We start from the raw sequence: 26,982 nt of genomic DNA, 5'->3' as shown, positions 1-26,982 counted from the left end.
CAATGAGAACATGCAATGTGCTTTCAAAAAAGCTGTCATCACACATTAGCACTGAGATAAACAGATTTGGGAATTAAGCACATTGAGCACAACATGTTTTTAGTGGTAAAACCGCCGTAGTAGTATCTCTTAGATGATGGCTGGTTGAACTGAAATAGCAATAGACCACTTTGATTTATGGCCTCAAACTTTTTTCCCCTTCTGTTTCGGTCATCTAATCAGGTACTATTTTACACCTGATATAAAAAGTAAACGGAGAAAACCAACTACCCTAACAGGTAAAAAAAAAAAAGCTGAGGTATTAAAAAGCAGACACATTTGCAATAATAGGCGAGAAAAATCGTTCCAAACATTATTAATGGCATTACCTAAAACAAAGGAGACCTGTAATTTGACAGGAATGAATGACTCCAATATGGATCAGCATCCACTGTCACACATACTTTCTCAGAACATTTATATTTTTTCACAACCTCCCACTCATTGAATTAGACTCTATTTCACACCAACACATCCAGTTGTGTGGCTATTCGCAGAGAGGCTCCCCACTGTGTGAGCTGCTGAGAAACGTTAACACTTTAACAACAGTCAATGGCACCATTATCTATCTAGGCTCTGTGTTACACTGGTGTAAAGCATTGTGTGTGCGATGCTGCCAGCTACTGATAAACCCCTGTGGTGTGAGTCACGACACTGTGGAGGACAGAGAGAGAGAGAGAGAGAGAGAGAGAGAGAGAGAGAGACACAGTATTCAGAATCGTACACATTGGATTTTGCATTCCAGCACAGATTCCTCCCTCATGTAGGATTTGTATAGATTCGCGTACTGTCCTTGCATAGCATATTCACGAATATTCCAGCTGGATTCATCCATTCTACTCTTGTCATTTCTTCTTTTATGACTAAAAGTTACTTGTATAATGGATGTCCATCAGGGGAAGAGCCAGTAGAGATACTGTTTATGAGTTCTGGTTGGTCATTATATTTTTACTGCTGTATTAATAGTATCTTAGCAAAGATCAACATATATGTTTGTTATTTAAAAGACAGACAAAAATATTTAAAAGATAACACCTGGCATAGTCTGTTATACAGAATAGTCAGCAGCACACAATGTACACCAAATTTATATTACAAATGGTTAATGTGAATTATAGCTTCTTGAAAATGAACAGGAAAATACCATACATTATAGATTCTAATGTTATTATTTTCATCTTCTACTAAGGGTGTAAAATACTTTTTCTAATACCATTAAATTAAAGCCCTCATTAAGAGAGAAGGAGATCACAAATTCAGTGATACATTATAGAAATATTGCTAATAGTGATAGGCATAAGATAGATAACTGCATACAGTATTGTAGGACAGAAAAAAAGCTGTAGTTACATGTTTTCCAGGTATTTTCAATTTCTCATTATATGCTAAGTGAAACTAAATTAATTCACTTACATTCACAGTCATATGAAACTTGCTATGAATCTGACATGTCCTATATTGGATCAAAAGTTGGAAATACAAATAAAACATCTGGGTTCAGTCATGTTAAACAGGCAGACATGATCTCTCACAGCCTTAAAGTCAACAGTTTGGAAAGCTACTGACCTGCATGACATTATGTGATGGTCTTTTATAGGTTTTATTTTAAAGCAGCTCTATGTTGTAGAATTAGGACCCAGAAACTTGTGCAGATTACCTTTGTTTTTATTAAGTCTTCATTATATTAAAACAGTTCTGATCCACTGCATGTACCAGTAGACAGCTGTAACATTCTCCAGTGCCTTGAAATAAGACATTTAGCGATAAGACTGACAAAAGCAACTAAACTGGAAGCTCTGATAGCTGCACAGACTGTGATAAAACTACAAAAAAAGCTATGGTACTCAGAATAATTCCAACAGAGACGAAATACTGAAATCCAATATGTAAGATCAACGATCCACCATCAGCCGGCTAAAAGTCGTCACACACTGGATCAACATTTAAATACAAGACAGCTTAGTCTTCATTCAGTACACACAATATAACGACTCTGTAAGTTCCTCTCCCAAGTCTCAGGCCCCAAAATTCGTCAAAGACACATCTGAGGGGGAACTTAAATGAAAAAAATTCTGTAAAAGTTTGGAGATCGTGCCTTTGAACCCAAGGAGACTGTGAGGAATTTGTCACAGGGTGTCTGCTGCAGTGCCAAGTCATTAAATACTTACTGAAAAATAAATAAAAATATATATATACTTTCTTGCTAGATATATTAAACACGTGTGAAGATTATCTGCTAAGTGGCAAATAACCATGTAGGAACTTTTCAGGAACCAAAAAAAAACACCATCACATAAGAAGGTAAGACGCAAAGGATTTTGCAGAAGGGTAATTATTAAACACGAAAACCTTTATATTGAACAGGAGCCTTGCTTACAATGTTTACAATAGACGTAGATACAAAATAGATGGACACTGGGGTTCAAGTGGGATCTGGCAAGTGGGGGAACCCTAAGATCCAGGGAGGGGCAGCAGTTGAGTTTTCTTTAAAAAACATTATGACCGGTGTGATAACTTCATGCCAAATTAATCAGAGCACACAAGGCCAAATTGCCTCCTAAGTAACCACATTGCAAAGGCTAGAGTCCGACGCAGTCAGTCCACATAAAAACACACAGGGGCTACATTCACTTCCAGCTAATTTCACGGGGAACAATGAGAGCAAAACAGCATCACAGATCTGTTTAAACCAAAAACTCTCTGTCTAGCTCGGCTAAAAAAACACTGGATCTGCAGCGCGTTACCATATCGCTACCGTTATATTTGTCTGCTCACTACCGGGCCGGTTTGTAACCGCTAGACTACCGGCAACGTGATCTTCACCTGTTCAACTGACTTTATGTCTGCTATTATTACAGACATGTGAAGTCATGGCGGTGAACTGCTGAGAATGAATAGGGGAAACACTGGAATGGATATTTGGCGTTATTATTAAAAGAACGGGAAACACTGATGTATGAAACTGCCCATTAGATTAATTTACTTGTTAATCTAAGGTGCCGGAACCCCGTTCTGGATCGTTCTGGCCCACTTTAACCCCTGGATGGACGACAGAAAACTGCCATAGATACCATACATGAATACTATATTATACACCAAGTTGGAGGTGTACAGGTAGAAAGGGATCAATTTGCATCCTGTAGAGTGGTGTGTGGTTCATTAAAGCCTGACAGTCTTTAATGAACCACACACACTTTCTTAACCAGCTAATTTTACTGATTTGGAAAAGAGTTGATCTAGTGACTGATTATGATGACCACCAGCATACTGGTAATATTTAAAGTATGTAATAAACTATGTATAAAGGTTTGGTAATGAATGTGTCTATAATGCTAGAAGACTGTCCCATCGGCTGAACATGTTAAACAATTATGATAAATGGATACATGTTCGGCAGGCTTTTGGATTTGGTAGGACTGGCCTGACCGCAGTGACACTGGACTGCCGGCTAATGTCTACCTCTGAAACTGTTTTTGTGTCTGAGAACATTAAACCAACCCCCTGATCCATGTCAGTGACATTGAACATCAAACAACTTCAATATAAGCAAGGCCAACAGCAGAATGGTTTGAACCTACAGGGAAAACTTATCTTCCTATTGGTGATACTGTGCAACCGGTATGAACGTCATGCAAGATTTCAGAATAGTTGCTCTCTGTACAAATAAATATATGTCGTACGCCTTTATAATTGTAAGAATGTATAAGCACTCCTGAGTTGTATTGTCTGTCTTTAAACTGTGCACAAGATCATTTTAATTTGTTTTTTAACCTTCCACCACATGCTCTCTTACAGCTTGAATATGAATATTTGGGTAATGTCCATAGGTTGGTAGAAAGTGTACTGCAGGTGACAGAGATGTTCATGGAAAAAAAAGACCTATTGTACTTGCAAGGTACAGTACTGCTCTGTGTCTGTAGTTGCTGACAGTCGCCACATTTGGAAGAGGCACTTTTACGTGCATGTTTAGGTATGGCTGTGTATCATGATGACAGGGCAGGAGTCAGGATGAGTTAGTGTTGTTTAACGTTAAAAGCACTACCGTCGGGGTGGCCTCTAGCTCACCCAGTAATAGCGTTCGCCCCGTGTTGGCTGAGTCCTGCAGCGGCACATGGTTCGAATCCGACCTGCTGCCCTTTGCTGCATGTCATTCCCCATCTCTCTCCCCCTCTCATATCTGTACACTTTCAAATAAAGGGAAAAGCCTCCAAAAAATAATCTTAAAAAAAGCACCAGTGTGTGTGTGTGTTTGAGTGTACTTACAATCACCTCCACCGTGACAGGGACGGTGCTGTTGAGGGCTGGGTTTCCCCCGTCTTTGGCCATCACTGTCAAATAGATGATCCCATTGGGAACTTTCTCATAGTCCAGAGGCCTGATCACACTGATCACTGATGGAAGCAGAAAAGGAGAAAGGTGGGGTTTTGTGCTAAATTAGTTTTTTTTGTGGAACCTGCAGCATCATCAGTTTAGTACAGTAATGGGTCAAATGGCAAACAACAACCCAAAATTATACGAGCATACACAGGTGTAGAAACTATTCTACAGCATGCGAGTTTAACTAGTCTAAACATCCACGGCAACCCTGCCCAGATATACATCATAGATTGTGGGTTCATGCTCCTATAGGCGAGTGTACCTGCGTAGCCCTCCACCATGATGATGCTGAAGTAACTGGGGAAGGTCGAAGCTGAAGTGATGGTGTATGTCAGGACGTTGTTGGGAGGAGAATCCTCATCTGTAGCCTATGGGTGAGTAGACGGGGGGGAGGTTTATGCTTCAGTGACCGTTAAAAGTCCACAGAGAGAAGTAGTGAAAAGTTCTGAGTGAGACGTGAAGACAGTGTAACAGGACAGATGCTGCAATCGTGAGTGTGCTAATATTTATATGTGTATTGCACAGCATGGGTGAGTGAGTGTCTGTGCACATGTGTGTAGCCAGGAAGCTGTCAGTCAGTGGTGGCATGTGGTTGGACAGATTAAAGCTGATTCTGGCTATTAGCGGCGCAGGCGTCAATACTGGATGAACACCAACCGAGCCAAAACGAGCTAAGCAGACAGAGGACAGATGAAATAATACTTTGCAGGGCTAATCCACAACAACATCAACAACAATGATGGCACCCCCTCATTATTCCCGAGCTGGCAGGAACTTGAGTCCTCCGGCTGTGAGGAGAGTCTACTGGGCCTTACTGGCATCGTTAAAGGCTGGACAGGTTGTCAAAAACACTCACTTGTATCTCTCCATAACACGCATATCTCAACTCTTTGATTTAATGCCAAAGAGCTGAGTAAGGAATACCTTTCTTCCTCCCACAACTTCCTAAACTGTGTCTTTTCTCTTCCAGAATGTCTTCCTATATCAAATTTCAACAAATAGTTTCATATTTGGCGGCCGTTTACCACTCAAAGGTAAGAGGAGTTGCGGGCAGCAAATCAAATAGACAAGTGGCAAAGAAGTAAAAGAATAAGAAGCGTAGAGAAAATGAAAAAAATGATTTAGCTGTTAGAAAGCATAAGCACTGTAGTAGGAGTCATTGTTTGCAAAAAGAAAGAAGCAAACAGCCTCTCTTTGCTTTGTCTCTCAACACATCCTAACCCTCTATTTCAGTTGTTCTCCTCTTTCCTCCTACCCTCACTTTTCTGGAGTATATACGTCAGTGTTTGTGTTTATAGTTGGTTGCAGGGCAAATCGCTGACACGCAGAATTGTGCATCTGGCTTCCCTGTTCCTCTCGGGGCGGCGTATTAATATCAGCAGCGTTTAAGGTTAGCTCAGACTAATCAAACATAGTGAGTCAAGCGTTGAGCTCAGTCATCGGCTCAACTGCCACAATGTAAAGGCAAGCCGCCAAAGTGCACCGTGGCAGGGTGAGCCCCTACTGTACCCACTGCCACAAGGGACGTTCTAGTCTCTCTCTCCAGGGCGCAATCAAAGGAAACGCAGAGCCATTAGTTACCATTGTGCCCTGTGTACCTCTGCCTTTTGTGCGGCAGTGACTGATGGCCAACACACCAGGCTGACCTGTTCTTTTTGGATACAGTGCACACAAAAACATAACTGCATGACTGTAGTAACACAGAAAGAAAGCAAGCAAACAATTGTTGGTAAGCAACACCACACTGCCGTAATCATCGTAAAAATAAGGGATGGTCACATGTTCATAGGTATAACTACAGACCAGTTGTACTGTCTTGTAACAAGAGTGAACTCTTGGCCTCCTTCCGTTTTAAAACTCAATACGTGCACGTTTAAAGCCTCTGAACACCCACACAGGTGATTTCAGTTATTCTGGCTGATTAGACCTCTGCTCAGGTTGAAGGTGGGCTGGAGATTTGATGGGAAATTATTAGGTCACACATTTTATCTACTAATAAGAATAATAAAGCTGTCATTTCTCCTGCCCTTTCAGGTGAAACAAAGCTAACAGGAGGCTTAGGCAGATGTGAATCAATCCATCCATACACACCCACACAGTCCTGGGAAGAGGTCTGATCAGCCAGGTTGACTAAAAGACACACGTGTGGGTTTTCAGGGTCTTTAATCACGTCTCACCCTGACTCGTGCTACCGGCTGGACCGCCTGTTCGTTCTCTCTCAGCGAGCCCACGTACGCCTCCTTCTGGAACTGCGGCACGTTGTCGTTGACATCCAACACGCTGACACGGATCCTCCCCGTTGTCTCCTCCCCGCCGCCGTCCCTCGCCAGCACGGTCAGTGTGAAGCGCTGCATCAACTCATAGTCTAGACTGGCTCGCAGAATGACCCAGCCCGTCTCCTCGTCCAATGAAAACCTGAAAGAGACAAACGCGAGGAAATTAACAAGATACTTCACTGTTATGTTATTAACATTATACTAACTTGTTTAATTTGGAAAGATGTATTTCCAATGCTGAACAACACAAGCACATCACAAAAACATTTTTGTTTGACGTTATAAAAAGAAAAAACGGAAATCAAAGACAATGAGGCATTGAACAGACATCAGATAAAAAGTATGTGTATGTGGGAGGGAGGTGCTCACACATCTGTATTTATTTCAGGTTTTTTGGTACTTTTTTAAGCTGGTAATGAGCTGTATTGAATAGTTAATAGTTTCTTAGAGCTTTAGTATAAGGCACATTAAACACAATACATCACATCAAAATTGTGTTATCCTTGTTAACTTAAGATAAAAATAGTTTCACTTAATTTGTTCTTATGAGAAAAGCACCTTGTTTAAAACAGCAACAACAGGTTTGTATGTTTTAAAAATAATTAAATGTAGCATGAAAGTGTTTTGTTATAACAAGAAAGACATCTTGTCAGAACAAGAAAAGGTTCTCAATCTCAATGTTTTTCGCATACAGCACTGTTTGCAGGAGCTGATGGGATTACATTCGACTGTAATTGCACCTCGTACGATTTTATGTGACAAAAATTGATTGAATTGATTGAATAGACTGGCTTAGAAAATAACTCTGCTAAACAAATGCAACAAATGACAAAATAAACAGAACAAATATACACAAAAATGATGCTCATTGAGAGCAAAAGAGTAACAAAATTAGTAGGAAGACACACTGATTGTGTTCCTTTGATACTGGAGATAATGAATGAATAATGTGAACGTGTGTTTTTCTGTTTGATTCTGTAAATTTGCGGCCTAAAGAGAGCAGGCGTAAAGGAAAGCGCCAGACATCATTGTAGATCAGCTGAAACAGTGTACAATCGTTCACAAGTGGCTGAATAAATGAAAAACGTTACTGTGTGGACTGTTTGAGAGTGTGTGTGTGTGTGTGTGGCTTGCGTCTTACTGGTCTGGCTCGTCACTGAAGTAGTAACGCACAATCCCAAATGTGCCTACATCTCCGTCTGTAGCCTGGACAGAAAAGACAGGGAAAACAGTTTACTTTTCTAATCATACTTAGGCCTGCTTCCTTGTATAGCTTTACAGAACATTTAGCTTTTATTGTCCAACCATCCGTTTTGTTTCTTTTTCTTATCTACTTTGTTTTTTCACGTGTACATGCAGTAAAAATAATTCTAAACTCTTAATCAAGTTTTGTTAAGGTAAATTATGTGTCCGCTTTCAAATTCTATTGTGAAAACTGAAGAGAGGGAAGTTCATGACACACTGTTAGTTACCATAGGTACAAAGTGCTGTCAGTGAAATTGAATTGTGATTTGGTTTTCCTGACGGTGATATGGCCATTAAAGCAGAATAATAGAATGCTATCCATTTCATGTTAATGTAACATATTATTCCTCAGCATACATTCGTACCTGTGTGTATATGTGAGATTACCCAGAGCTTTAATAACATGACACATGATGATATATTTCTCACTCTAGCTGAGCTGTCTATGACAGTATGACTTTATGATAAAACATGCAAGCCATGCTTGACTCAGAGGTGTTGATTGGATTTAATCTGATGAGAGAGCTGATTTCTCACCCACATGACCCACCACCGCCCGATTAAGCAGCAGCAACTGCTGTCATATGTCTTGCAGATACAAATGGAGTCAAAAATCCAACATAAAGAGCAACACCTTCAGGAATCTTGTACTTTATGAAATGCCCATCTGTCTTTGTAAACACATGCATGCCCATGTGCACACATGCACTGATGCGTACACGCAGGGTGTTGTGTCGTCGCTGATGGATCGTGGCTGGAGAGGCTGTTGTAATAGAGTTTCACTTCAGTGGCTCTGCAGTCAGTTGAAGGGCCAAACTCGAACGTGTCTGCAGCCTGCTCTGTCAAGCACCATGCTGGTCACTGTGATTCAGTGATGCCCTGATACCGACCTTATTATGTAGGACTGTGTGTGTGTGTGTGTGTGTGTAGGGTATATGATTTTTTGCATGTGGCTGTGACTTATACTAAAACATGTGTGAGCAAGTGTGTGTGTTAACATGCGTTTAATGATCTGAGACTGATACGTGTGAACGTATATACACCAGTAAATGGGCCAAAATGTGTGTGTGAACTAATGCCCTTTTTGGGCTGTAAATGGGGATGCATGTGTGCATGTTTGAATGTGTTAGGACATATCTGTTTTAAATTGAATGCATTTATGGTTACGTGTGCGCGCGCCTGTGCATGTGAGTGCCCATCTATGATGCCTCTAACAGATGGAACAACGTAGGTAGCTATCAATGTGTTTTTTACCCTTTTTTTTTTTTTTTTTCTTCACCATGCTGTTTAGCTCAACCCCATAATTTTACAGAGAGCTTCCACCACATCGTCCTGGATGGCGAATCGATCCAAATGGCCTTCGCTTTGTTGTCAAGATCACCGAAGCACATCTTGCTAAACGAGTAGAAAGCGGGACGCTAACTACATGTGAGGTGTTTGGGACTCCAGTCAGGTTCTTATGTTAACCTTTGAGTGTTCATCCGTCATGTCTCGATGACCTCATCATTAAATGCCACTCAACTGCTTCTCCCCCTCTCTTTTGGCATTCTTACCCATCCCTCCACCTCCTCCTTTATCTTTTTTCTTTCTGTCTTTACCTCACTTTCCTTCCTGCATCCCGAGCTCCTCCTCCATCTCCACTGTCTCCCCTCTCCTCTACATATCTCCCTAAGCACACTCTTCCCCCTCGATGCCTCCCTCCCTCCTGTGCTCCCTCTCCCAGGTGAGTGACAGGCCCATAAGTGCTCCAATGATAGCAGTGGGGGTGTTAGCGTGACAGCTATCGAGGCGGTGACAGGAGCCGGGCTCAGCCTGGGAGCTAATACTGCCTCTGCGGCCGAGCCCCTCTCGCCATGACGACAGACCGAGAGGAAAAGAGAGACACAGATGGAGAGAGAGAAGCCCCCGCCCCCCCAACCCAATCATTCACCGACTCGCTTCCTATCTCCCACCAAACAATCACCATGACAGTACGGCCCGGTCACTTTGCCAACTGCTTGCCAAAGACTTTCAACTTCAGAAGCAGACGGCCCGCAGCAGATGGATGGTAGAGATTGGTTTGTGCAGGGATTTGCAGTAACTTAACACCATGGGCCCAGATCCTTGACACCAGGGTATTATGCATTTGCTCCCCATCGCCATGGTAGCTCAAACTTTTTTTGGTTGGGGAATAGGAGGTGATGGAAAAGTTGGCGGGGTTCCGTGCACAGGGAGTGTGCGCGTGTACAATTTAATGAAGAAAAAAATGACACGGAAGTAAAGCTGGGCTATATGCCTAATAACCTCACTGACAATTACAACGAGCATTTTAAGTACTGAGATGGTTCACTGGGATAAATTGTTTTCATGCCAAATAAGAAAAAAACATAAAAACATCTCTATTTAGGGACCCTCCAAATAACAAATAAAAAAAGTTCCAAAAACCGTATGGAGGATGCACATTGCCACTGACTAAGATGGTACAAAACCCTGTTGGTTGATTATCTGTTCTCTTACTGTCGTGATGCCCAGAGATGATACAATGGCAGTACATGTTGTAGATTAATGCTGGGCCCAGACTGCAGTGATGAAAATCTCCCTGTTGCTAAGGAGGAGGGCACTGAGGTTTCATAGTCAGCATTCTGATCAAAATACAAACTAAGTTGTTAAGGAGTTTCTGCACAAAGAGTCAGTGCTGTGCTGATTGCCAATATAAACTCTGCAAACCCTAGTCTCCTCAGGCAGTAACTACAAAAGAGAAATTAGTTCTCAGTTGACCAGTTTAGTTAAATGATGCGTTTCTTCCCTTCAGAGAGGCGAAGCCAGCAGGCAAGCAGTACCAGTGCACTCATCTGTATGTATGCATGCCTGTTAATGCACGTGTGACAGTATGTGTGCGTTGATTGGAGTGTTTTTGTATGCAAAGTATATTGTGTATGTGGGTGCCTATGTTTGTGTATGTGAAAAGGACACACATGGACAGAGATGCACGGCGTTTCCAGGTTTATTCAGTCTTCGGGGCATATATGCAACCCAACCATTTACAGTATAAACTCCTATTATCACACTCAATTGCTTTCAAGAAAAGACGGAAATGAGAACTTCCCCCTCATTGGCGACAGAAAGACAGGGGTAGTGTGTGTGTGTGTGTGTGTAAACTGGTGTTGGGTTGAAGTAGGCACAGGAGCAGATTATCAGCCCAGCTATCTCATGGACAGCGAGGGAGGTTAAAGCTGCACAGGCTTCTCTATTGTGAGTGAGCTGGAATTTGAATTGATTGGCTCCTAAAATTGCTTTTTTTCTGCAGAAGCTTTGAGAGGCATGGAAAAGGAAACCAATTACTGGCTGTCAAAGCCTGCTGTCAAAACAGAGATGACCCCCAGTCCAAACACAGACACCCTCCTCTGTCTCAGCGTTGCACACCTAAACACAATCACAAAGAATAGATAACACACAGACACACCACCAGCACAGTGAAGATGTCCAGTTTCTGATAATCATTGTGTGGGAGTCAGTGATGAGGACACAATTGTCAGTTTATCTTCCTCAGCTTTGGTTAGTTTCACTCATGCAGGCTCTTTTATAGGCCCTCTGTCTCACTTACTCACATTTTCTGGTTCCATGACAAGATCATAGCTCTATCTTCACAAATGCTATACAAGTGGGATACAGAAAATGGTTACTTTTATCGTGTTAAAAGTAAACACTTTGCATATTGTACTGTATGTGTGTGTGAGATGCGCAAAGCAGAGTCTTGATCATATGACACATTCCATGCCGTATACTTCAGCATATTTAAGCACATCATCATCTCAGCAAAATGAGGTGCCTGTGGATCAGCAGTGTGGATGTTTGTGACTGCCACTGCACTCGCAGGGCACCATGGGAATCAAATGTAAATTTAGAGTGAGATATGCACGTCCCATCAAGACTGCACATAACCGTTTACAGCACTTTTTTTCAATTTTCTTCAAACCATGTCTGCTCGATAATCATCAGAAAAAAAGCAAAAGCAACGAAGAGCTTTGTCGTAGATTAAAGGATAGGGTCACAGTTTTCAAGACTTGTCTTAAAACAATACTCTGTGCCTGTATGCACATTAATACAGTTACTGGTTGCTGTTCCTCTTGTCCATTCCGCAAAGAGATCCCTTCCTAACATAACTTCAATGTAAGAGATGGGGAACCATATGCGCAGTCCTCGTTCTGTGCAAAAACGCATTCTAAACTTTAACTAAAGCTAATAGAGGCTTCAGCAGTATGAGTTCATCGAATCAAGTGGGTCTCTTCTCTTTTTATTTTTGCACTAAAATCACACTTTGGAAGATACCCACTTGATGTGTCTAACTCAAACAGCTGAAGCCTCATATTACAGCAGATTTGTCTGGACTTTAAAATGCATTTTTACACAGAATAGGGACTGTGGATTTAGTCTCTTCCATTGGAATCAGGGATCGCTTTAGTGTCAGTACGAACTGGAGGAACAATTACAGCAAACAAAAACATGTTTCAGTGCACACATGGGCATATGAGTATTGTTTGAGGAAATACTTGAAATGAAATTGTGAATCGATATTTAAATAATTGAGCATTTTGCCTTTGTTTGGTTGTATGACAAAGGGAAAGTCAAAGTGGTCTATTGTCTGGTCACAATACAACTAAAGGTATGACTGAAAGGAAGAGGTCAATCAAAGAATGGATTTAACTTAGATTTTTTATGGCCTTCTCTAAACTTTTTGGTAGCTTTTCCTATGTGTACAACCTGCTGTAGGACTATGTACTGTAGGGCCTCTGACTAACACCGTACAGTGCCAGACTCAAGAACAGAGCAGCAGCCTGTAAAAAGCACACACACTCTGACACCATGATGAGGCTATTCGAAGATGTGTCCAATTAATGATTACATGTCCTGAACAGCTACTAAACTAATGAGTGAATTAACATATTCTCTTAATTTCCCCAACATGCACGTGAATGTACAGATGTAGCTGTGTGAAATGACGCAAAACTCAAACCTCTAGCAGAGATGCAAAATCCCTCAGCTCCTCGGATCAAACGAGGACCAACCGCATCTCTCGCCAGTCTCCCAGCTGTGACCTAGTGCACCTGAAGGGGTTGATGGGAGCTGTGTGTGTTTTTACTGCGGACACTTTAGAGTAATGCCGATGGCGAGCGTACGATTATGACTGCTTTATTTCTCTAAACCATTAACGAGCAGGTGGGGGTGCTCACAGCGACTGCTGACTGCCGACAGGATTGAACAGCCTGTTTCTATTATCTCCTGACCAAACAGATAACAGCGAGACAGAGAGAGCGCGAGAGAGAGATACAACTTAAACACTTTTTAACAATGTATACTTTTGTAAAATAAGAGTCCAATAAAGTAGAGTGGATGTCTTCACAGCATACTGTGACAGCTTGGAAGATAAATTATACCGTTTGCATGCATACACAGCTACTATATAATGATTGCAACCACATGTGAACCACTGGAAAAAAAACAGCTGTTACCTCTGGAATGAAAAGGAAAGGGGGGGGGGAGATAGAGAGAGAGAAAAAGAAGAGGACTGTATTATGAGCATAAGCTGGAGATAGAGTTTGAGCTGCCAGTGAAAAGGCTTAATGCAGAGCTCTTTGTGGCTGGCAGCTTCACTTTGCCGACAGGCCTTGGTGCTCCCTCTCTCTCTTTCTCTGTCCTCAATGATGAAGCAATGAGATTGGCAACAGCACAGGGAGGATGTAGCGAATGATAAAGAGTGAAGAGTATACTACAGTGACGCACTGAATACAAGGTAGAGGACAAAGAAAGCATGTGTTGATGTACATGGTATCTATGGTCAGCTGGGATGAGGTCAAGAAATGACACAATTACAGACAGTGGACACTAGTATCTTGCACGGTTGTTGGTTTCGATGCGTAAAGTGTGGGGGCCAAGGCTGCTTTCCGGCCGCAGACATACAGTACAGGCCAAAAGTTTGGACACACCTTCTCATTCAATGCGTTTCCTTTTAATTTTCATGACTATTTATATTGTAGATTCTCACTGAAGGCATCAAAACTATGAATGAACACATATGGAATTATGTACTTAACAAAAAAGTGTGAAATAACTGAAAATATATTTTAGATTCTTCAAAGTAGCCACCCTTTGCTTTTTTATTAAGGGAAAAAATTCCAATAATTAACCCTGACAAAGCACACCTGTGAAGTGAAAACCATTTCAGGTGACTACCTCATGAAGCTCATTGAGAGAACACCAAGGGTTTGCAGCGCTATCAAAAAAAGCAAAGGGTGGCTACTTTGAAGAATCTAAAATATAAGACATGTTTTCAGTTATTTCACACTTTTTAGTGGTAAAGTACATAATTCCATATGTGTTCATTCATAGTTTTGATACCTTCAGTGAGAATCTACAATGTAAATAGTCATGAAAATAAAGAAACACATTGAATGAGAAGGTGTGTCCAAACTTTTGGCCTGTACTGTATACAGTAAACACCTGGCAAAGCATTAACATCCTCCTTCGTGGTAGATCCCGCTACAGTAGGGGTCTCCAGGACCTTATTTTGCCATGATGACACACACATGCACACACACAGACTTGCAAGGTGAAAACAATACCAGCATGGCTGTTGCAGCTGGTATTGAATTACCACAGAGGTAGTCTGTACTGTATACACGGTGTTCCACTTCCAGGATTGCTCCGGTGCAGCCAGAAATTCTGCCAGATGTCCCTTATTTAGGCTGGATGTCCGTTACCTTGGACTTTCTTTGTGTTGACATTTTAGGAGGACTATGGTTAACTGCTCCTCAGATCTCTGCAGGGTAAATCCAGACAGCTAGCTAGACTATCTGTCCAATCTGAGTTTTCTGTTGCATGACTAAAAACAAACTTTGAACGTAAACATGTTCCACCAAAACAAGTTCCTTCCCGAGGCTATTTTGCAGAGGCGCCGTTGCTCCGTGAAGGCGCATAGCGCCGCCCAAGACAATTGTGATTGGTTTAAAGAAATGCCAATAAACCAGAGCACATTTTTCTCCCATCCTGAAATGCTGTGTGGACTCGCCAGACCCTCCTCCGCAGCGCTGTGGAGGTGGATCTGGCAGTCACGGAGACTACGTCCATATTTTATACAGTCTATGGACAAAACAAGCCATTTGAAGACCTCATCGTGGGCTTCAGGAAATAGTGATGGCCAATTTCAGACATTTGATAGACAAAACAATTAATCCATTAACCCAAGAAAATAATCTGAAGATTAAAGAAAATCATTATTTGTTTTATCTATAAAATTAGATCACCTTTTGGCCATTTAGTGTAATTTTGAAATTGTTTCAACACAGTGGTATAGTGCTTTTTAATATAATCATTATTGTGTGAATGAAATGGATAAATGGATTAACAGATAACCAAACAAATGGAACCAATGGAGACAAATATTGAGCTCCAATACACACAACTACTAAACTGGGAAAGTTCAGCCTTTTCACTACTCCCAGCTCCCGTCTGTCCGTCCTCAGCCCTGCACACCCATTCACACCCTGTTTTACAATGTCACAATCACCCATGATAAGCTGCCCATTATTAACAGTGACACTGTGTGAGCTACCACATGCAGGAAAGAGCTGGGCCTCATCCTTTTCATTACAATAATGAATTATAATTAGTGTCATGACTATTACCCCATAAAGGCCTGTCTAAACAGCGGTGGTGGCGAAACATCCTCCACTCTGTAATTTCTAACCTTCTGCTGGAAGCATTTTTCATTGTGCCTTAGCCCTAAAACACACATCATCTGCACAGAGCCCATAAAACACACAGTATGGCATTGGTAAAAGACACTTATCTAAGAAGAATGTTGCATCCAACATATTTTATAGAAGCAAGACCAACTATAAGAAGAATGGAAGGTGCAGGTAAACTGTACTTCTATATGCATATTAGATCTGCATATATCCTCTTCAAATATATACATATTCTCTAAGGTAGAGCCTTGTGGGTAGAAAGAGCTAGAGAGTGTAATCCAAACAGAAACAGACAGGAAACCACACAGTGAGGCAATGCAACACCTGAAAACCATTAGCAATCTAATGGTAAAACAGAGAATGGGGAAAACAACATTAACTGAGGGCATACATTAAATATGAAATGAAAAAAGGCAAATTCTCTGAGACCCAAGGAGAGGAAATAGGAGTGATTCCACTGATACGAGCAGCTGCTGGTGTCCAAAGTCTCCAGGGTGAGGAAGAGACCAATAGAGAGAGTGAGAGAGAAAAGGAGCCAGACAAAAGAGTAAATCACAATAAATATTTATAATGATAAGTAATGCTGCAGACCATAAATATTAAACAGCCACTGCCTTTCTGTGTATGTGTGTGTGTGGGTACTCCTATGTTAAGCATAAGTGTCCACAGGGATGCAGGAGTAATGCATCGACTAACATTGTACATAAGCTCTGATCCGATGAGCTATGAATATTAACCCAAACAAAGCATTTCAATTCAATTACATTATCGGGATGCCTGTTTGGCACTTTTTAAAACAACTGGGAACCAACATGCATAATTTCAATTAGCATAGGCATAAAGTATTATATAAACATCGTCCAGACCCCACCCTCTTTACATACAAACCATCTTCACCACATTGTTAATACACTAATGCAAAAACACTTTCATGCTAAGGAAACAGCAATGTACCACACTCCTGAAAATAACTACTTCCCTGTGAGAGAAACAATATATATAAGTTCTTGAAACAGCAAAGTACAAGCAAATAGTCCATGAAGATATTGTCTCATCATTGTCATCATCATTGTTGTAATCAGTGATGACAAGAACTGTTCTAAATGGCCAAACATTTAGCTCAAAAAGCTTTTCTCAATTCCCAAATTTGTACCTCCTCGCCTATCGGGCTTTCTCAGCATTCCATGTTGAAGGACGTCCCAATTCCTAAAATGCACATCGAGGAGCACAACACGGTCTTAGGAGCTATAATCGAGGATACACCGATGTATCCTCTGCAGAAGTCTTTTGACCCGTGGCATGTAAATGTGCTCATATTATGCTTATTGGCTTAATCCCTTTCCTTTATTGTGTTACATATCTTTTGTGCACGTTATAGGTTTACAAAGTGAAAAAGCCCAAAGTCCACCCCAAAGGGACTTACCATCTCCAACAGAAAACAGTTCAATCACAAACTGCTCCAAACAGCTCTGTTGTAGTCCAGCCTTTCCTTTGTGCGTCACTTTGTAACACACGTTATAATACTCGCCTAGCTGCTAGCGTGGCACGCCCTCAGACTCTGCTTCTGACTGGCTGGTAGACCTGGGTACTGCAAAATGTGCGACTCCCAACAAAGATGGAACAGAAGTTAGATGCCTCTGTAGCTAAAACAGAGAGCTCATCACACAGGGTGAAAAGAGGAGCTGTGTAGTACAACAAAAATATAGTGTTTTTTTTAAATTAAACCATGTAAACCTATTCTGATATAACCTCTAAATACAATTATGAACCTGAAAATGAGCATAATATGAGCACTTTAACAAAGAGGTGTGACAGAGAGAAAAAGAGAGAGAGAGATAATATATATGCGGCCCCAAGATTAATCTACGGATCGGGCCGGTTTGATCACATGGCCTAAATTAACATTCTGATTAATAGTGGTAGGGTGAAAATACACAATTAACAAGGAAAATAACATTCTCTAAAATGTGAACGTAGCTGCTGTCGGACAGACAGCTTCATTTGTAAATGTGTCTGGAGATGCTCGGGTAACAGCAGCTAAACTTCATTAGGATTATTTCAGAAGGGTTTAGTTCCATTTCCTCTGTCAAGTTTATAACTACAGTTAGTTTTAAGTAAATTGTTATGGAACACTCATATATCAACACATCATTTGAAAACCAACAGAGCCTACAGGGATAAAGGGGCAGTGAAATGTCCATGTGGGTCTCTAAATCTGAGAAAATAATTCATTCAGGTGGGTGGATGGTTTTAAGCCTACACGCGGATTCAGATGAAGAGCTGATCCACGCATTAGAGTGTGTTTGTATAGCCATATAATACTTTATACATTTGTATAGTTTTTTTTCATACAAACATTTGTAATGTTTTACACTAAAATAGCCTATGAAGGATATTTAGCTATACTGTGTATGTAGACTATATTGTTGATATACTGTATATGCCTGTGTTAAATACAACAAATAAAAAATTTGGACGTCTGTACATTATTATATTTTGCCATGTTGTGTGAATTCAAAGTAAATACAGAAGTTGTCATGAACACTGTTCTGCTCATCTGAGATCATAAAATACAGCGAATGACAAAACAACGAACAGCTGATGCAGCCGTGCCGCACATCATATTTAATTGCCGTCGCTTTTAATCGACGGCTCAGACACCAAGATGTCTCATGTTTGTTAAATGCCTGTTGCCTCGACTCCTCTCTCCTCGAGGCTCTTCCTCGACTCCTCGGCTCCTAAGACACGAGGAGAGGAATCGGGGATGCACAAACTGGGAATTGGGAAAGGGCTATAGTCTGTGTTACAATATTTTGGCTAATTCACAACAGTTAAAGGTTGTTACCTTAGACTATTTAAAGGAATAGTTCGACATTTGGAGAGATTACTTAATTGCTTTCTATAGTTAAGAGTTAAATGAGAGGATTGATACCACTCTGCATGCTGAATACGAAGCTAGAGTCTAGAAGTCTCGAAAAAGTTCTAGTTCTATAACCTCTTCAGTCACTTCTCCGTCAGCTCTGCAAAATTAATGATGAATCGCTATTTTATAAATATTAGTTGTGCTTTATGTGGTTGACGTTAGATGATGATGGCATGTGGATATGAGTCCCTCATCACGATCGGGAAATCAACTTGCCATTCTCCTGCCGACTCTAGCTAGGGCTTTAGCTATTTCTTGCCCGGACGCAGTGCGTTATTAGCATCTCATTGTAACCGTGAGGTTAAAATGTCAATTAATAAATAAGCTTTAGGAAGTGTGTGTGTGTGTGTGTGTGTGTGTGTGTGTGTGTGTGTGTGTGTGTGTGTGTGTGTGTGTGTAACTGTATAGCGAGGAGTTCTGACCACCTTAAAAGATTAAGAATGAAAGAGTTGTCTTCCCTTTTGGTGCTAAAACATAATTTTGCCACCATCTGTTGCACCTCAGAGCCATCTGACAGAGAGCACCGAGAGGCTAGTCATAGCAGAACAATCTGGTTCCATTGTAATGCCTTGAGTTGTTCACTGCACCTAAACAAGCAGACAGTTTGAACTGCAGGAAGAGATTGAGTGAGACAGGTACACAGGGCATCAGGAAAATGAAAAGGTACCCGCAAATCAAATGACATGGTTACAGAGAGCTGTAATATAAAGTTCGGAATAAAATGAGCATGAGTTAAGTACAAATGTAACTCAAGTTGTATAATAACAGAACCAGTTGTTAGGGGCCTATTCATTGTGTCACATTTAACAATTCAACTCAAAATGCATTTCTGCAGTTGGCGAGCGGCATGACTTGCTTGACAGTGGAGTGGTGGACAGGTTAAGTTATTATTTTACCTGGTGCTGACTCACAGAAGTGGGTTGAAAGGTGCTCTTGCACAAGGCTGAATGTAATCAAGGCTAGTTTTACAATTCTGTACTCCATAATCCAAAATATATTACATCTAACAATAGGGACATTTCTCTAATTCCACTCCCATCTCTTTCACTCCAACGATATGAGGCAGAGAACCAACAGTTTGATGGTTTTAACTTCTTTCTGTGCTTAAATGTATAACTTATTTCATACGATACATGGATGAAATGTCCATTTCCAAAAGAAATACCTGATTATTTACACAAACACGAGTGAGCCGGACGTGGCTTGTTTGATGAGAATGCAGCATATAGTAAATAAACAGCATCCGCTATTTTCAGTGGATTACAACCGTTGTAACATGCTGTCTAAATTACTAATGGACTAAATTATGACAGACCCACATAAGTCTGTACACACACACACACACACACACACACACACACACACACACACACACACACACACACACACACACACACACAATGGTAATCTTATGGGATAACAAATGGAGAAAGACCTACAAGGACTTTGGTTGTAGCCATGTGTTGACCTTGAGATTATTGTGTATATATAGTATATGGGTGTGTGTGTGTGTGTCTGTCTCTCTATTTCTATTTTCCAGCCTCAGAAAAGCTAGCTGAGTGTGGGAAACATCTGTTTAATCTCTATGTGTGTTTTGTCTTCAGTGGCATCTCAGAGGGCTTGAGTGCCTTGAGTGTGTGTGTTTGTGTGTGAACAAGTCAGACTATCGAAACCCTCATCTAACAGTGTATATATACACGAGTGCTGCCATCCATGCCAGTGCAGTCCTCACCGAGAGCCGTCGCATCTTATTCTATTTACACTGCGTTCACTCTCTACAGCCAGCAATCAGGATTCCGCGACGGCTGCACGCTCTGGGACAAGGCCAACATCAGCCAGACTTATCAGGTATTAGACAGCCCTGCAATCTCCATTTCATGAGCACCCAGTCTATAAACACTATTGATTTTCACACTGTGCTTTTTGCACTTGTATCTAGTGGATTGTGGGTGTTTTGTCATGAGAATGACTGGTAATGAATAATAATGCAGAATTATAGGGAGATGGTGGGAAACTTTTTCCCCCCGATCTAGTTAAAGTAGCGGCTGCTGGTCAGGACAGCGACTGAGAGTGAACTCCGCTGCATGGTGGTACTCTGAGGAGATGAGGTGTAGTGGCCTCAAGGACACTTCAACTGTGAGAAACTACACAAATAGTACAATAACACACCTGGAGGGAATAATACAACATATGTTTGGAAAATAACTCTAATTGGATTAGTTTTAACGGAGGTGTTCCTGACATTATTATCAATGTCTCTTATATGAATTCAATATGAACTGTACAACATTTTAACATCCTCTGACAATAGTAATCCAGTTTGAACAGATATTTCTGTAATGCTAGAATCTAGAATGTTAATGCAACTGGCAAATATGTTTAAGGGTAGAATATGAAACTTTATAACTGAGTTATAAGCAGCAATTTGAGGGTAATCATTTGAATCCTGCTGACGTTATTATCTTACATACAGAGCAAGCAATTACTCTACTGGACTTCGCTAAAATGGCTGTATTTACCTTGAATTGAGGACTTTTGACAAGTTAATTCAACCTTTATTACCTACCGTAAGTAGAACTTACTATTGTGTTGCCAGTACATATTTAATTCATCTTTTCAGCAAATTTGTATAATTATGTTGAAACAGGGTTTCAGACCAAGCCACAGTTGAGCCACAGATTCAGTCTTTAACATTTAACAGATGCCTTAGTTGCCAACATGGTCATTCAGCATCATAAACACACAGGATCTCAGCATTAGCTAACAGTGACCCATGTCAAGCTGGTGAGTGAGTTTTTCATTTATTTTTGTCTGTGCTTTTGTCTGAGGCAGCCTAGCTTGAGTCACCATGAATCACAACTCATATGGTGAAGTCTCAGGAGAGTACTGGGTCATATCGGGCAAACAAACAAGCCTAGACTTTATTCCCAATACAACAATACCCATACCAGTTAGTTATGTCAGGTTTATTGTAATCCATTTGAAATCTATTTGGATTCTTGTTAATTTCTCTTAAGTAATAAATCACAATTCATTTCTCACATTCTGAGCTGTGCGCAGTACACACTGTACAGTGGTTTCCTAAGATACTCACCAGGATACGTAGCATTGAGGTACCAGGGGGTGTGTTTTCAGGAAGGCTTATGTTATATAGTGGCTTGCTGAAGATGGGTCGGTTGTCATTCTCATTGATTAGATCAATGAAGACACGAGCAAAACCCACATGATCGGAAATGGACTCATTGGCATAAAGCTGAGGAGAGACAACAGGATTTTTAAAAAAAACTTCAGTTAAAGAAGAAACTGTACAGGTTTAAAATTGGTTTATCTAACATATTTCACATTTTTAGGCGGCATCCTTGAAAAAAATTCAAAATCATAATTTGCTATTGTGCCAAAGAAGTCACTGTTGTAATGAACTGACTTGTTTAAGATTTGGAGAATAAATTATACACAGAGCAGGGGAGGGCACCCTCTGGTTCTGTAAACCGCTCAGGGGAAAACTGAGGTAACAAAATACCAATTTCACTGTTCAAACAAGTCTGCAGTGCTGAGAAAGTGATATGACCCCAGTCCGACTGTGTCCAAACAAATAAAAACAAGTTTCAAAAAAGGTTAGTTGTTAGAAATCAGTCTTAGTCCAGAGTTCATTAAAGGGCAGTCTCACAGAAGGACAATGGAGCTGCTTTTTCACCAACTACTCAATGCTTGGTCATCACAACTAGATTGCCTTCTCTTATATCACTTTGTATCTTGTTACATAATGGATCTGTTGGACATTCACAAAGTTTAACAATTCCGGCAGCAAGTTGAGCTCCTATGTAAGCATATTAGCTAGAAACCTTTGTTTTGTGGGGGTTATTTATTCATTCTGTATGATTCTTTTCAGAGTCTCAGCATTCACTCTCTCATGTAGTTTAAAACTCACTGAGAAGCTGAAACTGGGGATGCGTTCGAAGTCCAGCGGTATGGCCACCCTTATTCTGATGTCGGCACGCCCCTGTACCGCCGTGGGGGAGATGGCGAAGTACTCTGAATTGTTTCCTGTCAGAAACACCTGGAACATGCTGTTCACCCCCTGCCATAAAAGAACAAGAGGAAGGTGAGTATAGGAAAACAGAGAGAAAAAGTGGTTGTTGAGCGAGAGCGAGGGCAGGTGGTGATATATACTCTGTCTAACCAACCATGGACGAATGTAGACGATAAAATCTGCTACGGTATAGCTATCGAGTTTTTATGAATAAATATTGGACAAAAAATATGATTTATGTCAAAGGTACAAATACTGTATAAATAGAAAGGCAGAACTGAAGATTCACCGAAACCCTGATTACCACCAAAATATAACTTTTTCCAGAACATATAAACAAAATGCAGTTGATAATAAATGATACTGATCAGTGGCGGCTTTTGGCACAGGCGAACCTGGGTGAACGTTGCACATCATGCAAACTTTCTTAACGAGAATTGTAGCTTTTCTATCTGCATTGGCAGACAAAAACTCATGATAGACCTCTTCAAATTAAAGGACAGGGCCTCTTGAAATTATATATATATATATATATATATATATATAGAGAGAGAGAGATAGAGAGAGAGATAGAGAGAGAGAGAGAGAGAGAGAGAGAGAGAGCTTGTTTTATGATTCATGAGTATACCATTTTATTGTATTAATAAATGGCACTCTTTTGAAGTATTATGTTCAAGATGTTTCTTTTCCATCGCCGTATCTTGACACTTTTCACCCATCCTTGAAACGTCTTTATGTACACTAACCTGGCCCTCTACCTGTAATGAAGAGGCACCTCAACTTTCTGAACTGTATGCACACACATACATACCAGCATATCTTCAATATATTATGAACTGTAAATAATTGAACAGACACAATTATAAAGAGCCTGTTCCTACTGCTGCGTGAAATTTGCTGGTGAAACTAGCTGTAAACGGCAGTGGGGACGCTAACCCTCAAATTGTTTCAGGGTCCGGTACACATTTGACCTGAAGAGCTGCGCTTTGCAGAAAAAAACAAAAATAAACATTAAATGTGTGATAAAATGGATATGACAAGGTTAGACAACACAATAGACATCATTTTTTGTCCATAACCACACATTCATCTTTATCTCCACTATATAAAGCCTGCACTGCACTGTTTCACATTATGTAGATGACCATTTGAGTGCAACATTGGAGTAAATCCCCACGCACTGCCCACTGAGCTGTAGCCAGTATGTCCGACTGGGAGATTAAATGAGAATGGAGTCTGATTTAGAAATTCTACTTTCTGTATTACTGAATGGGTCTGTATGGCTGGTGACGCTAGTATCATTTGAATATAACCTCTAAAAAAGACCTATAAACTTAATCTTTCTCTTACTTCTCTTTCTGAGAAGTAAGGCGTCGTGGCATCATGGGTAAATATAAACCAAGTCAGGGTCAAAATGACATCAGAGCCCTGAGAAGCCTGTGGCTGTCTTGAGCTGAGAAAACATCTCCAGATCCCTCCTGTCTTGATATATAAAGCTGCAGGGCGGCCAATCATGTAGCCATTGCAGCAGACAGAGGAAGACGGGTGCGGTGGTCGATTGGCATTATGCTGCCGGTTGAAATAGCCCCCTTGTTTTTGTTTTCATCTCTGGGAGAACCATTGTGGCTGATGGCTCCTATTTAAAAGACCATCCAATATGCAGGGATGTCACCTCAAACTGCCCATAAACGTAATTGCCCGTCCATTTGCTCCTGCCTTTAGAAGCCCCCAATAAAAGCACCCTGTCAGACGCGACTGCCACAAAGTTTAGTGACAAGTTCCAGCGGCAAAAGTTTTATAGATGCTAACCGAGCAGAAGAGGATATGAAGGGAGCGACAGACAGAGAGAGAGGTAACTACCACTTGTGTCATAGTCTAAGAAATGAAATGTCTGCCTCTAATCCCTCACACTTGGAAAAAGTGAGATTAAAGCACAGGTGTAGCAGAGTGTGAACGAGTGTGTATCAGCACTGACATGGAGGTTTAAAGGATCAAAACAGCAATACAAAATTGCAAGAACAAAAAACGTCTTACAGATTTTACTATTTCGAAGTCTCCAGCACACAATTTAAATTTTTTTGACATTTTTGTGTGTAATCCTGCTCCTTTGAGTGCTTCCTGAAGCATGTTGTTTTGTTATATTATGACGAATAAGCAGTTAGCTGTGGCAATCTTAGCTTGGAGATACTGTAATGTTATGCGGCTGGGTGCCTCCCCAGACTGTGCTGCTTTTGCTAGTGGTAAAATGTTGGGTGGTAACCTCCAGAGGGATCTCTTATCACATGCCAGGTGTCTGGGTCGTCACCTGCGTGCAGCAACGCACTCGCTGTACTTTCCTTTGCGCTCGTCATTGAGACACAACATCCTTGGAATGAATAAACAGACTTGCTGCTAAATACTCCAGCTATCTCTGTGCTCAGTGCTTCCTTTCTCTCCTGTCTGTTTCTTCCTGCTCCACCAATTATTCAGACTTCTGGTTTTGCTCCATTGCAGGCTACTTTCTGTTCAACCATTTTTCTTAAGAGTCCCTCCTTTCCTTTTCCTGTCCGTGTGTCTGTCACGCTTTACTCTCCACCTTTTTCTCTATCCACTTGACTTGCAGTTATCTGTCAAATTCCACCCTGGCGGCTGCTATGCCTGAAATCAATCAGAGTTGACTAGCTTTCAGCTTATCTGCACCCTAGGTGATTGATTTTCCTCGTTAGGTATAATTTGATGCTCTATCCCGTCTCTTCCAGAGCAAATTAAATTGTCGAGTCCAATGCGCTGCTGTGAGCGAGCATGTGCACGTGTGAGAGAGGGAGAGAGAAAGTGAGGGACAGAGTGGCAGAGCAAGAGCAAAGTGAAAAAGTGTTGTATGTGAATGTGGTGTCTGAGTTAGTGTGTGTCACCAAAGTAGGTTGGTAGATTCAACTAATGGGAAGTGGCGGACACACTAGCTAATTTAAGCGTGCTGTTGTACACTGCTGCCGACTGAGCGTGCACGCAGATGTTCTTTTTGGCTGAAGCATTTATAAACCAGATAAATCTAAACCTATAAAGGGAAACACAAAATACACACCACTCACATGTAGCGGTCTATGTAGAGAGATATTATAGAGATACTTATATTTACTTAAATGATGACATTAACTACAATTAAATCTGATGCACTTAATTTTTTGCGAGCTACTTGATCCAAACACTGAAGGTCCTGGTTCAAAACTATTTTGTTTATAAGCTTAAATTATTGATATAATATGAATGAACAACTCTTGAGATTGATGTAGAGCGACCAGGTAGAGAGAAGATATATCACTTTGTTGGAATTACAAAAACATTCGCTGTCAGATGTGTTTCAGTGTGGCGGTTCTTCCCTCACAAATGATCTTTGACAGACACTGACAGCTGCAGAGAGTACTTTAAGCAGACAACTCATAGAATTAAAATTAATTCCATTAACGGCTGCCAGCGACATTTATCATTTTAACTGATGAAAGCGACAATCAGAAAAAACATTCATTAATGTTGGTGCTCAGCAAATCTGTGTGTTTTGCCAACCTCTGTGTCTGAATTCAGACTTAACTGCAGCGGTGTGGCAGAATTTCTTTTCACATTCTCTTTATTTTCACTTGCATATACAAAAATTATGCACTGTAGAGGCTGGCTGTCGTAAAGGAGGACGGCGCAGCAACAGGTGGACAGATCTGCCCAGTACAGTAAAGAAACGATAAGATTTTGATCAGCCTTATTTTATCCGACACTGAATCCATTAAAATATGCCCGGATTGGTCATATGGATTCTTACTGTAGGATCAGTGCAGAACATTTCTACTAACAATTGTAAGATACAGGGGCAGTATGGTGTCATTGCAACCTTATCTGGATAAGAGTATCAGCCCAAGAATGTTGTGACTGTGCCAGCTATCAGGATGTGATCCACCCACCTCGTCCTTGTCTTCGACCTGGATGTACAGGGGAAGGGCAAAGCCCACCTGGGCCAGTTCGGTGATTTTGAGCCGATACTCAGAACTGTTGAACTTCGGGGCGTTGTCATTCTTGTCAATTAACAGGATGGTAAAGGTGGTCCTCACTGTTGCGTTTGATGGACTGCGGTCATCGTTTAACTCTGTGGCCTTATAGAGAGCAACAGAGAGGAGAGAGAAAGGGAGAGAGAGATTTGATTGCACCGAAAATGTCATTTTGGATGGAGGTGGTCAGCTCGCAATCTCAGCCAGGTATTTACAGCTGTTCATTTATTGGATCAAAAGGTGGACAGACGGACTCAAAGCAATCATAGAAATAGGCTCAAAGTGAGGCCAAGAGAGGGCCAGCACATGTACATCCACATACATACACACATACACACAATGAAATCTAGAAGAAAGG

The 26,982-nt window shown here is 41.0% G+C and overlaps 1 protein-coding gene across 2 annotated transcripts in view; it reads right to left on the bottom strand.

Annotated features, from left to right (window-relative positions):
• cdh23 (cadherin-related 23) overlaps positions 1-26,645 on the bottom strand; it is a 77,160-nt gene extending 50,515 nt beyond the window's left edge. For both annotated transcript variants that reach the window (XM_039783121.1, XM_039783120.1), the window contains exons 1-7: positions 26,541-26,645; positions 22,513-22,662; positions 21,679-21,837; positions 7,834-7,898; positions 6,594-6,831; positions 4,679-4,784; positions 4,303-4,430 (exon numbers count right to left, since the gene is read on the bottom strand). In XM_039783121.1, the coding sequence (XP_039639055.1) occupies positions 4,303-4,430; positions 4,679-4,784; positions 6,594-6,831; positions 7,834-7,898; positions 21,679-21,837; positions 22,513-22,650 (834 nt within the window). In that variant the 5' untranslated portion in view covers positions 22,651-22,662; positions 26,541-26,645. The remainder of the gene's footprint in view (positions 1-4,302; positions 4,431-4,678; positions 4,785-6,593; positions 6,832-7,833; positions 7,899-21,678; positions 21,838-22,512; positions 22,663-26,540) is intronic.
• Between the last annotated feature and the right edge of the window lie 337 nt (positions 26,646-26,982).

Source organism: Perca fluviatilis, chromosome 19 (assembly GCF_010015445.1).
Source record: "Perca fluviatilis chromosome 19, GENO_Pfluv_1.0, whole genome shotgun sequence".
Taxonomy (NCBI): Eukaryota; Metazoa; Chordata; class Actinopteri; order Perciformes; family Percidae; genus Perca; species Perca fluviatilis.
This window is presented reverse-complemented; position numbering and strand designations above follow the sequence as displayed.